Source organism: Seriola dumerili, unplaced genomic scaffold (genome assembly GCF_002260705.1).
Source record: "Seriola dumerili isolate Sdu_G_001 unplaced genomic scaffold, Sdu_1.0 BDQW01000531.1, whole genome shotgun sequence".
In the NCBI taxonomy this organism is placed as follows: Eukaryota; Metazoa; Chordata; class Actinopteri; order Carangiformes; family Carangidae; genus Seriola; species Seriola dumerili.
In genome coordinates, this window is record NW_019174786.1 from 1,042,776 (window position 1) to 1,058,405 (window position 15,630).

The 15,630-nt window shown below is 40.3% G+C and overlaps 2 protein-coding genes across 5 annotated transcripts; one reads left to right on the plus strand and one right to left on the minus strand.

Moving 5' to 3' along the window:
• Positions 1 to 7: 7 nt before the first annotated feature.
• ino80b (INO80 complex subunit B) lies at positions 8 to 2,862 on the minus strand. The gene is made up of 5 exons (XM_022764147.1): positions 2,288 to 2,862; positions 1,665 to 1,845; positions 1,397 to 1,554; positions 931 to 1,103; positions 8 to 840 (listed from the first exon to the last, which is right to left on the minus strand). Exons 1-5 carry the CDS (start codon positions 2,325 to 2,327, stop codon positions 376 to 378), a joined length of 1,017 nt encoding a protein of 338 aa, XP_022619868.1. The 5' UTR covers positions 2,328 to 2,862; the 3' UTR covers positions 8 to 375.
• A 76-nt stretch (positions 2,863 to 2,938) lies between these two features.
• On the plus strand, positions 2,939 to 12,844 carry aadat (aminoadipate aminotransferase). 4 transcript variants are annotated; one of them, XM_022764143.1, is made up of 15 exons: positions 2,939 to 2,981; positions 3,107 to 3,219; positions 3,649 to 3,720; positions 4,694 to 4,862; positions 5,365 to 5,497; positions 6,026 to 6,100; positions 6,198 to 6,407; positions 6,652 to 6,717; positions 6,910 to 6,992; positions 7,945 to 8,041; positions 8,875 to 8,936; positions 9,101 to 9,165; positions 10,914 to 11,020; positions 12,247 to 12,348; positions 12,444 to 12,844. In XM_022764143.1, exons 3-15 carry the CDS (start codon positions 3,654 to 3,656, stop codon positions 12,483 to 12,485), a joined length of 1,278 nt encoding a protein of 425 aa, XP_022619864.1. In that variant the 5' UTR covers positions 2,939 to 2,981; positions 3,107 to 3,219; positions 3,649 to 3,653; the 3' UTR covers positions 12,486 to 12,844. The 4 variants fall into 4 exon arrangements, with proteins under 4 accessions (XP_022619864.1, XP_022619865.1, XP_022619866.1 ...); XM_022764144.1 differs by lacking the exon at positions 3,107 to 3,219 and having other exon boundaries at positions 2,940 to 2,981; XM_022764145.1 differs by lacking the exons at positions 2,939 to 2,981; positions 3,107 to 3,219 and adding an exon at positions 3,232 to 3,322.
• The last annotated feature ends 2,786 nt before the right edge of the window (positions 12,845 to 15,630 follow it).

The following is a 15,630-nucleotide window of genomic DNA, read 5'->3' on the forward strand; positions in this document are numbered from 1 at the left end:
CCTCGAAACTTGTACAAAAATATGGGTTTTATGTAGTCTTCAAGAAATCATAAATATTGAATGTTTGTACACAGATTTTGATATCATAATTGAATTGTGTAACCAGCATCAATGCAGGGAAAGCCATTATTATTAATATAACACCACAAAACAATTAGATAAAAAGTAAATCCACATTGGACTTGGATTCTGAGTCTTGAAAAGATTTAGGCTTGAAGTGTAAAGTTCAATTTATACCTTCCACATGTGTGTGGTCAAGAGTATCCGTGTAACGTAAATTTCATCAAGAATTTACGACCGTGCGGACTCTGGGCACCTCATCGTATCTCAGCGTGGGACGAGCATAACTACAATCGATACCTGTCCCTCTTGAGTTCAGGCTGCACTCTGCACAAGCAGCAGGTTCCTCTTGTAACACTCAAGGCTGCAGAGAGGAACCCCGGTCTTTGAGCAGGAGTATTTCTTCAGGTTGTCGCAGCCACTGACCCCGCAGCTCACCCGGGTCGGAGGCAGAGGACAGGGAGGTGCCGGGTCCGGAGCAGGGACCCCTGTGGGAAAGGAGATGGCCATGCCCTGGACAGAGTCACTATATCGGACCATGGGGCACTGGTTCTGCTTGGACTTCTTCTCCTTCATGCTTTTGATCTTGGCCTTGCTGGTTTTTGTCAGTCTCTCTATTGTCTGGTTCTTATTTTCTTCTGCTTTCTTAGCGGCCTGCAGGCGTCTCTTTCGAGCTCGTTCCTCCCGTTTCTGCATCATCTCTGCGGTCATCTCCTTCTCCTTGTAGCCCATGGGGAGCTCCAGGAGAGGCTGGCTCTGCTGCTTGTGCAACAGGGCTTTCTGAACAGGAACAACAACAAAAAATGCTCTCAGGGATAAATGTTTTAAGCAATTTTCGATCAACGTATCTTTCCTGTTTCCGTTTCTCACCTGTCTGGCTGTGAGCAGAGACTCATCGACCTCTTTCTTCAGCTCTCCATTGTCGTCGAGCTCTCCCTTCTCCAGAGCGTCCAGCCACCTCTCCTCCTCGTCCACAGGCCCACCCAGCATGGAGTCTGAATCCATGTCTGGCATAGGGGATGTGGCGAGGTTGCTGTCTTCATCTGATACAGGACAAACAAGATAAACATGGATTTATTGTCCAACCGAGGCCAGAAAGTGGTCTCTTTTTTTTTTATTTTGACCAAGATAAAACAGAAAACTGTTAACATTAAGATCATTTGCATTCACTTTGCTTTTGTGGTCTCTTTGAAAAGTAAATCATTGGTAATGTTATGATAACCAGATTTAAAAAACAGACATTTCACTCAACCCAAGTTACGTAAAAAAATGTCTCACTTAACTTAATACACTGTCATAACAGGACAAATATTTATCTGCTTTACTTGTCACTTACCCAGCCAAGCCCGATATTGCTCCAGAGGCACAGAAGGCTCATCGTCGTCATCATCATCGTCATCGTCTTCGTCATCATCATCAACATCAACATTATCAATGATCATCAATGGAGAGGGAGGACGGGCCACACCGGGATGCACAGTGAAGGTGGGAACACTGGTAGAGACAACAGGAAAACAGACCATGAAATGATTGTGTACTGGTCAAACTGACAAATGAGCACTGACACAGCTGAGGCCACCTTCATCTTCATCATCACAGCTCACCTCTTGGTCCCCAGCGTCTGTCCTCCCAGTTTGATCTTGAGTCGGAGCTGTGGAGGAGGCCGAGGAACCACGACAGGCTCGGGCTCCGGGGCCTCAGTGAAGCTGTGATGCTTCCTCTTGTGCTTCTTGTGTTTTTTGTGTTTCCGCTTGTGAACGCTGTGCAGGCTAGAGCTGCCTTCACCTGCAGAGGACAAGATGGAAAACATAGGTATTATAAGCATGTAAGAACTGTTTAAAATATGTCTCAAATTTGAAGCATTTCTTTACTCTAATTAACTGTGCAATCTAAATTTACCATTTCCAGCTATATCCCTAAGACAATTCAGTTGTATAATTAGTTGCCAGTGTATTATGTCCGTCAAACCTCAAACTATAAACCGCTGCAATAAATCCTGCTTTCATTAAAGTTATAATGTTCAGTTTTTTGTTGAAATTGTTTAAGAGAGATGTTGATATAACTCTTAGGTCATCAGTTTTTCCTCATTTATATCAATAAGGGTTAACTAAATATTATATTAGGTGTATCTAGTAAACTGATAATTAAGAGGATATTTCAGCACAGGGAAAATACAACCATGGCTATCGAAATGTACAAGTCAATGTCAATAATCTTGCATACTCACCGAGAAACCTGGGGTGAATCATGTCTTTTCTTTTCCCCATTGAAACGACGACAGGAATGTTAACACCAAGGAAAAAACAGCCAGTCTGCAGCTCTACAGCTCTACATGCCAGCTAAGGTCTCAAAGTTATCTAGGAAACTAACCTCACAACTCTGAACTGCTTAACAGACAGAAACACACCTGGTCCCTTTCAACTCAATGCAACATGAATGCAGACAGCAACCGTTGCAATTATTTGAATGCACGTAGAGCGTGTTTCTCCGTTAGCTAAGACACGAGAGCGTATTTTCCTTTCAGCGTATTTCATGTATTTATTCAGTTAATTGTAAAAGCCTAACTTAAAGAAGTCGTCAGCTTTTTACTTTACCTTATTTAGCCGAGATACCACTCTCAATTGCTAGCATACATTCATCGCCTACAGCTAACGTTAAAAAGCCCATCGCAAAATGACCAATTTGAGAGGAAAAACGTGGCACAGACTGCAAACCTCGAGAATTTTTGACGGTAATTACTTACAATAAAGCTACAAAGTTTGTCATACGTAGTTAGCACAGCTCAGCTAAGCTAACAACACGGAAGTTCGTCTAATTCGTCGATTTTCGGTCATTCTCCGCCTGTGGATACGGTTTATCGCCCTCTAGCGGAGAAAAACAACAACAACAACTCGACAACAGTCACACCAGACCTCTTACCAGTAAGGATTTACAGTCATTTCCTTTATGAATAATCTTAGTAGATTTATGATACCGACCCAAACAATAAACTATCAAAAGAACTTAAGATAAGTCGTTTCGTAAAGCTGTAATTTTTGTTTTACAGTATGGGTAGTGTAGTTTGCTCAACGGACACCGCAGCCGACCATTATTCACAGACATTTATCAAGGAATACATTAACCAGAAGCCCCCGGGGCGGTCGCACTGAGCTACGCAAGGTCAGTTGCACAGCTGAACGTGGTCAAGTTAATGCCGTAACTACCGTTTAATGTATCACATATAGTCGGTATAATTTACGTTCACGGTGGTGTCCCGTAGAGTGTAAACCAAACCCCTGCTTGTGTGTGTTTAGTGTTTATTTACATTAGGTCTAACGTTACGCTACTCGCCTGATTAACGTACAGTAGTGATTTCTGTTGTGCAAGACAAGCCAGCATGGCGAAATTAAGAATGACTTTTCTGTTGTTTTGCTTTTAGTCACACTTTAGTCCATGTGTAATGTATCAAATGTAAAATGGACGACACAAACTCAGACCATATGCTTCACTGTGAGGCTCGGCAACAGGTTGAGACTGAATGGATGAATAAACAAAGTGATTTTTAATGCGAGGGGAAACTAATATTTCTGATTTTTATCATTTGTGCAGGAATCATGAATTACGCTCGGTTTCTGACAGCTGTTAGTGCAGCCAGAAAGCCTTCACCCATCAGGATGCTGAGTAAGTTTTCCTTCTGTAGTCGGCCTTTCATAACAAGTTCCATCACTGCTATGCTTTTATAAAATGAGTGGTGTTGCATAAGAGACAGACAAAGTTGCGGTATCCGGTGAACATGTTGAGCCGCTGGGTCCCATTCCTCCCTCTCACGGTACAGTCTGTACAGTCTCTCTATGCAGGAGAAATATGTGGCCCCAGGCTTGCTGTTGGTTATTTGATAATTGCTTCTTTTCTTCTTTCACGCAACAGTAAACTTTTTGTTATTTTCAGTATTTTAGTGTAGACATTTATATATATATATATATGTATATACATATAGACATTTTATTGATAAACTCTGAGCAAAATCAGAGATGGGGCTGCAACCACTTTGCTGGATTCTGTCTGACTTGACAGAGTGACCTGTACTAAACCTGCCATACACAGACATACCTTCACTGAAATGCTGCTACAACACAATTAATATAAAATGGGAAAAAGAAATTCCTGAAAACAATCAAATTCTGCCCCTGTAGCCTAAATGTCTAGTAGATACTCTAAACTTCTTTATTCCAATATTTAATTTATCACAGACACTTAAGTAATGACAAGTTACAAGAAACTGCAGTGCATTAGCTTTAAAATATATATATTTGAGTTGGTTGTTTTTTACTTTTAAATGCTGTGTTTTTAATGTTTGTTTTTTATTATGAAATAACTCGAAAGAGATCTCAGAAATCCAGTATCAGTTGGACTCTAAAGCCTTTTTACCTGCAAAGTTATATTGATACAAATGTTCACCGGTTTGGAAACTGAACAATTCATTAACAATTATTTTCCCTAAATTTCCTAAAGTCATGACATCTTTATTGATGGTGTAGATTATAAGTTTTAATGTAGATTTCTGTAGTAAGATCAATAAACTGGGATATTAGCGTTTCAGCTGCAACCTCATTATAAGTCAATCCTCATCTTCTCCGTCTCCACCCGTCTGAAGCCGAGCTGCAGCAGCGGTCGCCTCCGTCTCTAATCTCTCTGGCCGGAGGGGCGCCGAACCCCAACACCTTCCCCTTCCAGTCAGCGTCCATCACGGTGAAGAATGGACAAACAGTCACCTTCGATGAAGCTGCGATGAAGAGGGCTCTGCAGTACTCTGCCTCGAATGGGTGAGAGATCAGGATCAGGAATCCATGTTTTGTGGCATCAGTCACTTGTTCATGAGATTTTCCAGAACTTGAAGAGAGACATTAAAATGTAGCTGCACTCAAACCAACAGATTGTTTTTTGCCAATTTCGCCAATAGCTGGAGCATCTGCACGTTAAAGACTTTAAATGTGCATCTTATCTTTACGTAAAGCCACCTCAGAATAACATCTGTAGAGCAGAGCGTGGAGGTTATCATTCTGCAGCAACCTTTATGTTTTTATGACAACCTCTGTAAACTTCACAGCCTCAAGTGACTCATTCACCATCAGTGATAACAGATATAGGTTAATGCACCGAGGACAAGTCTAGACATCAAATCCATACAGAGCATCCTTCACCTACACCTTGCTCCTTTATGTTAATTGAAGTGTAAAGCTCTTCTGTGTCTCTAAATGCCATTGATTATTACAGGGTGCACTTTATTGTGCTCTAAGTCTTTAAAAAGTTTCCATCCCTACATAGAATCCCTGAGCTGCTGACGTGGATGAAAAACCTGCAGAAGAACCTGCACAGTCCACCGACCGCCAGCTACACCCCTGAGAACGGCCAGATGGACATGTGTGTGACGACGGGGAGCCAGGAGGGGCTCTGTAAGGTACTGACCCCGGCAGCTGCAGTGCTAATGTTTATTTTCACTCACGCTGTTGTTCGAGGAGCAGAGGAAAAAGCAAAGGATCACACAAAGACGTTGGTGTCAGCAATTTTCTGTTCAAAAAACATCTTGTTTATATGTTGTATCACCTTATACTTAATGACTTTCCCTAATTTTATGAGAATTGGTAATAGATATGAATTTCAACTGAGTCCAAAATCTGTGATTGTTGCTACCACTCCCAAATGAGTCTCTATATTTCTTTGTCTGTGAATAGCTATTTGACAAAGGATGTATATAAAAAATTAAGGATCTCAACAAATCTTTATAGTAATTTCCCTGTTCATAGTCATTTCCATCAAATGTGAAAGCCCAGTTTTAGTTTACAAACAATTTATGTTTTAAACCCAATTAACTTCAATGTTGACTTAAAATTGTTCCTGGAAATCAGATTTTTTTCGAGACCTGCTACATACAGTTGCAGCCACTTACAGTCTGGGTCTTGTGTGTTCACTGTTTTGTCGGTTTTAGGTGTTTGAGATGTTGGTCAACCCTGGAGACAACGTTCTGCTTGATGCACCCACGTATTCAGGCACGCTGGCAGCGGTGAGAGGAACTTTATTTCATAATGATATTTTAACTACACAAACATACAGTAACTCAAGGTGAAGTAACCTTTCAACTTACTCCTTTTACTCTGTAGCTTCAGCCGCTCGGTTGCAACTTAATCAACGTTCCTAGCGATCAACACGGCATGATACCTGCGGCCCTGAAGAAGGTCTTATCTCAGTGGGACCCCTCAGAGGTGCACACGCCTGGCAGCACTGCCCCCAAAATCCTCTACACCATCCCCAACGGAGGGAACCCCACCGGTGCCTCCATGACGGTTCAGAGAAAGAAAGAAGTGTACGAGGTTTGTCTCTCCTGCAGAGTCACAAAACAAATCTCTGAGTTCATTCAGAGTCAAAGATGACTGCGGGCACGCTCTGCAGATGAAGCTGTATTTTAAAAATCTCTCTGAATCCCTCTTCAGTCAGATTTATGCAAAGCAGTCAGTGAAGCGCTGACTCTTCTAATTAGAGCTTGTTGTGAAGCTGATTTCCCTGCAGATTTATTCTGTCGTTTTCTCTATTAACGTCCTCCGCTCTTTTTAATAGCTGGCCAGGCAGTACGACATGCTCATCATCGAGGACGACCCGTACTATTTCCTGCAGTTTGACAAGGTACAAAAAGTTCAATCACCTCCCCGGTTTGTCAAAATGAATGTTCACATTATGTCATATTTAAAAAGGTAAAATAGTTGAGTTGTCTCCTTTACTGTGACTTTATGGTCTTATCTTAACACATTCACTTGGATTATTATGAATCGAGGCCACAGTCTGGTGTGATTCATGTTGTGTTTCTGTATTTGGCAGCCGTGGGCCCCCACGTTTCTCTCCATGGACGTTGACGGGAGGATCATCAGGACCGACTCTTTCTCTAAGATCTTGTCTTCAGGGTGAGCGTCTCAATCTGTGTGTATGAATGTGTGTGTGTGGAGGGGTGGTTGTTTTTCCTTAACACCAGTGCATGTGAAGCTCTGCTGTTACCATTTAAGATTTTATTGGCTCTGCTGTAGCAGAGATTTTCCTGTAAAAAGTCAGGACTTGACATGTGAGCAGGGTGTGTTTTTCCAGTCAGTCTTACAGTTTAATTTGCTTGTGTAATTCCCCACTGCTCATATCTGATGGTTGCTTGTGCAGGATACAGCTGATGAGTGTGTTCGTAGGAAAGAGGAAATCTTTCATGGCCAAATACATTATAATTGGACACCCCTGTCTATAATCGCTTTATTTAACTTGTTAGTATTCATGTAATCTGTCACATATGCATATATTTTATAGATCAAACAGTAAAATAAAACTTTCAGATTCATTGATTGTGAATTGTTAAATGTTGTAACTACTTGGCATGTTAAAAAGATTTTTAGTCGATACTGTATCATAGACATAATATTACAGACATGTCCTTTCATTTACATCATTAACCACATTAAGCTGCACAATCAGACTCAGATTTTTACCAGATTTAAGTCATAAAAATCCTAAAAATGTTTAAAGTGAAAGTTTTTCAGACAAATGTACTTTCAGAGTTGGAATCTGTGTTTATGAATTTAACCTTGTTGGTTTGTTGCTTTGAAATGAAGAACCTTTTCCATGAAAGGCCAGGCAACATCAGTACAAACAGATTAAGAACACACAACGACAAAGTCAGAGCCTACATAAAAAGTGAATATTTGTCTACATGCCATTTTCAAGGTTGTTGGTTTAATATTTCAAGTAATGTCAAGTTAACTATTGCACAGGATTCTGTGTGGGAGATGTTTTATGTATAACTGCACCAGCACCTTTATGTCTCTGACTTCTTGTCTGCCTTTTGCCTTTTTTTAAATTTTCTTTTTTGTGCTTCAGGCTGAGGATAGGTTTTGTGACCGGTCCCAAACCGCTGGTGGACCGGGTGGTGCTGCACATCCAGGCCTCAACGATGCACACTAGTACCTTCACACAGGTGAATAAAAACTTCATTTTACATCACCACACCCTGCTCTTTTCCCTATCACTGAATATTCTGCGCGTCTGGTTTACTTGCAAACTGCTTCCTGCTTTCTCTTGGTGTTTGATGTTCATTCTGTGTGGCAGCCTCCATCTTGGTGCCATCTAAACGGGCTAAAGGAGAAAATTTGAAAATGCTGTCGACATTGCCAGCAGTGAACCAAGCAGACCTCCGTGCAGCAGTAAGCACGGAGCAGTTATGCAGTCAACGTACACAGAGTGCCAGCGATGAAGCATATTTTCGAGCAGAGTCATTTGTATAGTCTGCCAGTGTCTGTTCCCACCCCTCAGGCACGCCACATTTACACCAACACAATCGGAAACTCACCAGTAACAAGGGGTGTGTTGTTACACTGCAGCTGAAGCCAAATCAAGTAAAATAAGACGCTGTGGTGTGTCTGGATTAGCAGCAGCTGCAGAGGAGGTTTTAATAAGAAAGAAAAGGATTAATTAGGAGCTGCAAGATATCTGCCACCATCCTCTGATTCAATCCCCGCCTCTGCTTTTTCATCTAATCTGGACTGAAATCTTGTCAGTAACTCAGTAAATGCATGCATGTTGGTATACATCTATTTTGTCTGTGGTGAAAGGAAGAAGGTGTGTCATACTCCCACTGCACGGTTGTTCTAGATAGTATAGGAACTGTAATACTGTAATAAAAATACAGATGTGAAGGTGGAACATCTGCTGTAGAGCCGTTCCACAATAAGAGAATATGGTTCCTCGTAGGTCTTGTTTGAATCTGTACCAGTCCTCACATTATATAACCCGTCTCCTGCTTCCTCTCAGCTCATGGTGTCTCAGTTGTTGCACAGCTGGGGACAAGAGGGTTTCCTCCAGCACATAGACAGGTACGTCACTTCCAACAGTGTCGCTGTACAGACACATCTGCTCTGCATGACAGGTTTGACTGGTTAAGAATTACCTCATCTGTTATAGCTACAGTACCAGTTAAATAATACAGCCGCTCCTGCAGCGAAGCATGAAACAGTTTTGTTTTTCTTTCCTCTCACAGGGTGATTGAGTTTTACAGGAAACAACGTGATGCCATGATCAGCTCTGCAGACAAGTGGCTCAAAGGTTTGTGGACATGAAATAGAAAAACAAAGCATTACCTATAAACTTATAAATGGTCATGTTGTAGCCTTTTCAGTTGGATTTACTATAAACTAACAGCATCAAAACAGAAATTCATAACTAGATGAACCCAAATTTGATTCCTGGGTGGGGAGCTAATGTGGGTGGAGCAGATGGCCGCCACCACCATGTCTGTGCGTGCCAGACATGTATAAATCTGTCAATCAAACAAATCCACCCCCACCAGGAGCTGTTTTTGGTTTAAAGCTCTAGTAGAACTGTAGAGCAGCATTTTAATGTTATGTTTGTATCTCGTGAGGCGATATAAACACTCAAACTACTACCTGTTTCATGCTGTTCCACTTATTGACCATTAGTGGCGGTAATTTGCTACGAAATGTAGCAGCATGACAGACGGCTAAGAAGACTGGCAGCTCGTACACGTGGCTGTAATCAAAACAGGTTTAGAATATTTAAAAGATTTGCTTTGCAAATGTTGCATGAGGGAGAAAATGCAGTCAGCCAGTTTGCCAGGCATGGAAGATACACTTATTTAGACTGAATATAAACATAACTTTGGTTTCTTCACAAGAACATGGTTTATATTATTTTTTATTAAGCCAAATCTAACATAATGCATAAAAGAGGTTTCTCTCAGCTGTCTATTCAGTAGAAGTGTCTGGCTGTAGCGTTTGCTGTTGCTAGGTCGCTAGGTTGCTGGAAGTGAGATGTTGACACTCAAGTGGTTATACAGTAAATAATTTAAAAAAGTCATGACATGTGGCTGAAAGCTCAAATAAACTACATAAGAGGAATTTGCAATAACAGTGTCTTTGTTAAACTTAAGTTGACTCTGAGTTATTATAATGCTGTTTGCTGTGATGCCTTGAAGGTTTTAAAGGGAAAGGAAAATTACTGTGTATAGAAATGCATAAGAAGAAGTGAAACTAGCTTTCCGTACCATAACACGTGAAAGAAAATACTGTCATAGATTTATGGTGAAGATTTTTATGAGTCAGTTAAGTACAGTCTGAAGCTGTGTACTTATTGTGTATGGTATATTCTCCATACTATAGTTTACTGTTTTTGCATTTATTATATAGGAGGTCAATCACCCTTACCATTTTATACCAAAACACATTATATGTGTTACATGGAGCAAAGACCCAGCAAAAAGTTTGTTGATCTGTTCCTGGAAAAGTTTTACCACCATCCACCATTAGTTTTAATATATTCCAGCTGTGAGCCGCTCCACCATTTCCTGTGTGTATTGCATTGTGGGAGAATAGTGTCCATCAACAGAGTTTTTTAGTCTTCATATCCACACAGACTGTTTTTTTGTCAGGTTTCCGGGGTGAACACAATAAATACTCAAAACTTGCTAAAAAGTATTATGTGGTATGAGTTTGGGAAACAGCTTGTTTTCTTGGAGCCACTGCCTAGAGGTCATTTATGGAACTGCATGTTAAACAACATTGGCAGGCGCATTCATGCCATTTGTAACACCAAGCACCACATTTGTGAAGGTGTAAACTACTTATGAGGCCGTATGTTTTGTCAAGCGTCGGTTAAATGGAGAAGAATTGTTAGAGAAGCTGCACAGAAACGAATTCACTGCAGCGACAAAAAAACGGACCACATAGGGAAAAACTGCTGGCTGAGTCAGAAAGCACACACCCAGCCTTTTCTTTTTTCCCTACTTTGTGTGTGTGTGTGTGTGTGTGTGTGTGTGTGTGTGTGTGTGTGTGTAGATGTAGCAGAGTGGCACAGCCCATCAGCAGGCATGTTCCTGTGGATCAAGCTAAAGGCCATCGCTGATACTCAACAGCTGATTATGGAGAAGGCGTTGGAGAAGGAGGTCAGAACTCACAAACACAACACACACGCAAAACCTACACATGTCCATTTCAAGTTAACACATACCCGCGTCACTCTAGCATGCAAATAACAGCTACCCAGAATGCATCTGCGTGCTTTTGCCTCTCCCTGTGTCCCTTGTGTTGCACTGTTTGCGAGCAGATGTTATGCACCAGGGGTGAGGCAGGTTTTGTGAAGGAGTAAAGGAGGAGTGAAGGATGGTGCATGTAAAGCAGGCATTGTGCACACTGTGAGTGGGTTTAGCAACTGAGTGTTTCCCCTCCTACACAAACACACACACACACACATACACACTGAGCCTCTGTAAATCCCTGCTAGCGAATAGCTGATTAGCCATATAAAAACAAGAGTGGGTACAATCAAGCTTTTCCAAGGTCTCTGCACAGTGGACTTCTCTGCTCAGAATCCTGGTTATTTAAAACCTCCACACAGAACAAAGCAAAGACTTTCTCCAGTTTATCCTTGGTGCTAACAGAGGAGGAATAACAGCACTTTGAATCTGAAATGAATAAACAAAGAGTATCCTGTTTGTGTTTTATCTTTTCTCATGATCTCACAAGCAAGTAGCTGAATGTCTGAAACATGCGAAAGAAATAGTTTTGGAAAATACTGTTATTTACTTTAAGTTAGATTAGAGGTTTGATGCCGCTTTCATGTCTGGTGGTTTAATATTCAGCTAGTTATCTTAGCTTAGCATAAAGAGTGGAAACAGCTAGCCTGGCTCTGATGATAACAACCAGCAAATCTAAAGGTCACTCTCATTTTATTTCATTTGTTTAACCTGTACAAAAAAATAAATGTAAAAACAGCAACTTGTGGTTTATATGAGGGACTATTTCTTGGCTGGGAATAGTGACTTTAAAAACGAATATTTCACCCTCTTGATCAAGTTGTTGTTCATTTGTGTCCTGAGAATGAAAATTGATGACCTGTCTGGCTTTACATTAGGACAAGACACACTCCACTTAGTGTTCGCATAACAACCACTGATAAAAAACAAAGACCAGTTCTGTTCTCAAGGCCTTCGTTACGTGAAAAGATCAACTGTGTAAAAACTGTAGGGGGGGGAGTAATAAAAATATCAAGTAACACGAGCCCTGTGTGTGTGTGTGTGTGTGTGTGTGTGTGTGTGTGTGTGTGTGTGTGTGTGTGTGTGTGTGTGTGTGTGTGTGTGTGTGTGTGTGTGTGTGTGTGTGTGTGTTAAAGGTGCTGCTGGTTCCCGGAGGCGTCTTCATGATCAACAGTAGTGACCCCTGTCCCTACGTCAGAGCGGCCTTTTCTCTTTCCACACCAGCACAGATTGATGAGGTACACACATGTAAACACACACACACACACACACATGCACACACACATGCACACGCTCGATAACTGACTCTAATCTCTCACATTTCTTTCAACAGGCTTTCAAACGACTCTCCTCACTCATCAAAGACGCTTTGTGATGAGAAGTTTATTTTTCCCTGACAGATGATGTATTTTTTCTAACTTATTGTCGAGGGCTTTTATATTGAAATATATTATTGAGTTTAAATATATTTTAATATTTTGTTACCTCTGACTATATGTAAACCACAGTCAAAAGTTTAGAAAAATGTTTTCAATGCATGTCTATTCAACATGGGGCTTATCATTGAAAACCCTTTGGAGCAATGACAAAAGAAGTAGTCTCATAATTTGTTGCTCCATCGTTGCACTACACAGTGATGTTGTTTTTAACTTTTCCATGTACAAAAATAAATAATAGCTTATAATTATTCTGTATTTTGTCTTGTGAGTCTACATGTTTCTGCTCCACTAAAACCTCAAAACTTCAAAGACGATGACTCCTGATGAAATATTTCCTCTGTAAGATACATCTTAAATTGCAGTCGGCCTGGTGCATGGATTTCATAGATGGGGAAAACTTGCTGGAGGATACAGAAACAAATAAAGTGGCCTGGTTTTCAATAATTCAAATACATAAAACAAAAATATATTTCACACTCCGTTAGCACCTTTTTTACGTTAAACTACATAACTTTTATCATTTGGACACAACAGTGACATCACTAGATATCACTGTTTCCTGTATTAGTTGAATGTTGATAGTATGTCAGGTGTCATTTTGGCTCTATGAGACAACACATCTCAGAAGTTTGAGCATTAACTTACATGTTCTGTTAAAGTGTGATAATGTTATAGTTAAGGCAGGCGATGCAGCGAGGTTTCATGGGCATGTTTTAGAGAGGAGTTATTTCAAAAAGTAGGTGCAGAGGTTCACTGACAGTCAACTTGAACTCCTGCGCTTGGCAGGACGAATTAATCTTTGAGCTGGGGTGTTGCAACACTTGTAGTGTCAAAAACAACTTTACTGTGAGATTAAAACAAGAGTGTTGCCAGAGTTTAGTTCAACACCCAAAAATAGAAAAACCCATCTACCACCAACATTCAGAAACCATGCCGGTTTCTCAATAAACTTGTGAGGAAATGGTTTCATGCTTTTGTAGAGTTCTTGTTTTCTGCAGGTACAGCTTTGAGAATCAAAATGTCACATTACCATCTAAATCTCTCTCCATGGTCTGTGTTTAATCTGCTAATTTATGTTAAAAAGCCCAATTGATTTGAAGGTTGTCCCAAACCAAAATCTTGTTGCAAAACTAAAGCTCTCAAGATTTACGCAATCGGGGCACAAAAAAGGATTTTAGCTCCTATTACTGGTCACAGAGGATTAACACTGTAGATTAACATTGTAGTGGTCTTTTTACCTGTGGCCTCATGTTAACTTTACAGCTTTACTTATGACTGAAGTAAACATTCAGCTGGTGCCATCTCTTTGTTTCCTGCTGACTTTTGAAAAATCAGGTTCAAGTAAGAAAAAACAACATTTTCTTTTCCACCAGATTGTCTTCATCTTTTTTTAAACCTGCATGGTTAGCAGTCACACAACAGTACTTGCTGACAACAACAGAGCCTGTCTGTTGGTGGAAACTGTTTCCTTCTCCTTTGTACAGACTTTCTCCCCGCTGTGTTAACACGAGACCGGGCTAATGAAGTCAAACCAGCATTAGCCTCATTATTGAATAGCCACACCTCGTATGTAGCACTGTGTGAACAGTGTGTCTGAGATCTCAGAAGTGTTTGTGTGCAACTGAAACATTCATCTGTGAAGGTTAAGAAGATCAGAGGGGCGGCTTAGAAATCAGGCTTTTGCAACACTTATTTACACTCCTCTGGCTGCAGTGTTAGAGCTAAAAATCCTCAGGTAAAGGCTGAAATACCACTATGGAAAAATACTACATTAAAAATATGCATCCTGAACCCTGGATTTAAAACTTTGCCTGCGTAAATGTAAGCTATTAGCTGTAAAATCTTCGTAAGCATCTTGGGTAGAAAAGAAGAAAACAATGGAAGAAAAAATTCCCTCTAAATGTTATTAAAATTAACATGAAAAGCATATACCTTAACTTCTAAACTGTACTTTGGGATAATCTTACTCCATTATGAAAACAAACATAGACTTTGGTGACTATCACATAAACTAAAGCAATGTCACACACACATTTCCTGAAATATCCATAGCTTCTATACGTAGATGGAGCATTATTGACTCAGTTATTGACACCTGGTGCAGACTGTCGATTTCAGACTTTTACTGTGGCCTCAAGGTCAGTCAGTTATCAACTCTGGCTCACAAACAAACAGCCCGTACGGCCTTTTGTTCTGTCTTTATTTTCGCCCAGGAAACGTTTTTTTTAAATCCATATTGCTTAATTGTTCCAAAAGGAAATTTGTTGTTTCTGTGTCCTGCTGCTTTCTACGCCCCTTACCCTGATTGTTGTTGTTTTTGTCTGCTTTGACTGTCCTAACCTTTTAGCTTTAATTGATAACAAAGTAAATGCAAGGCAGCAATGGGTTTTGACCACAGTGCATTTACCTGTCAGAAATACAGATGATGTGAAAAACATTTTCACCAATTTGGGCCTTGAACAGTTTAAATGAAATCATCTGAGAAGATTAAAGGGGTTACAAGTCAAATGATTGGAAACCACAGGTTTTATCTTCTACAATGCCTTGTTTTTTATAAGATTGTTATATGTCTTAACTGCTTGTTTTATCTGCCAGATAAATGTAGTGTAGTAAAAAAAAAAAAGAACAATATTTCCTTCTGAAATGTAGTAAAGTATAAAGTAGTACAAAATAAGCCTAGCTCAACTTGTACTTAATTACAGTTCATGAGTAAATGTACTCACTCTCCATCACTGGGTGAAGAAGTAATAGCCAATATGGAAGACTGTGACTACAACAGTCATACTCATGACCCATATAATATGTCACCCATTTAGAAATGAAATTGATTTGCTCTAGAAATGTCCTCAGAAGACCTGTGGACCCCCATACATTGACCCACTTTGGAACTAGTGTTTACACTAATGGAACAGTGATAAAAACTCATCATTAAAATGTTTTATTACTCTAAATCATTGTCTAAATAGCAATTTATTCACCTCAGTGCCTAACCTATCCAAGCAATGCAACCCAAGCACCTCGGCAATGTTGCCACCCAGCGCGTCCTGAAGCATAGAGAAACTAGTTGCTGGTTGCTTATAG

Bases quoted from the DNA above. Each gene is read 5' to 3' on its own strand.
- ino80b (XM_022764147.1), bottom strand. From the start codon at position 2,327: ATGGGGAAAAGAAAAGACATGATTCACCCCAGGTTTCTCG. The intron at 1,555-1,664 runs GTGAGCTGTGAT...TGTCTCTACCAG, and splicing joins CAGACGCTGGGGACCAAGAG to TGTTCCCACCTTCACTGTGC. The intron at 1,104-1,396 runs GTAAGTGACAAG...GTCCTGTATCAG, and splicing joins GCAATATCGGGCTTGGCTGG to ATGAAGACAGCAACCTCGCC.
- aadat (XM_022764143.1), top strand. From the start codon at position 3,654: ATGAATTACGCTCGGTTTCTGACAGCTGTTAGTGCAGCCAGAAAGCCT. The intron at 4,863-5,364 runs GTGAGAGATCAG...ATCCCTACATAG, and splicing joins CAGTACTCTGCCTCGAATGG to AATCCCTGAGCTGCTGACGT. The intron at 6,718-6,909 runs GTACAAAAAGTT...TGTATTTGGCAG, and splicing joins ATTTCCTGCAGTTTGACAAG to CCGTGGGCCCCCACGTTTCT.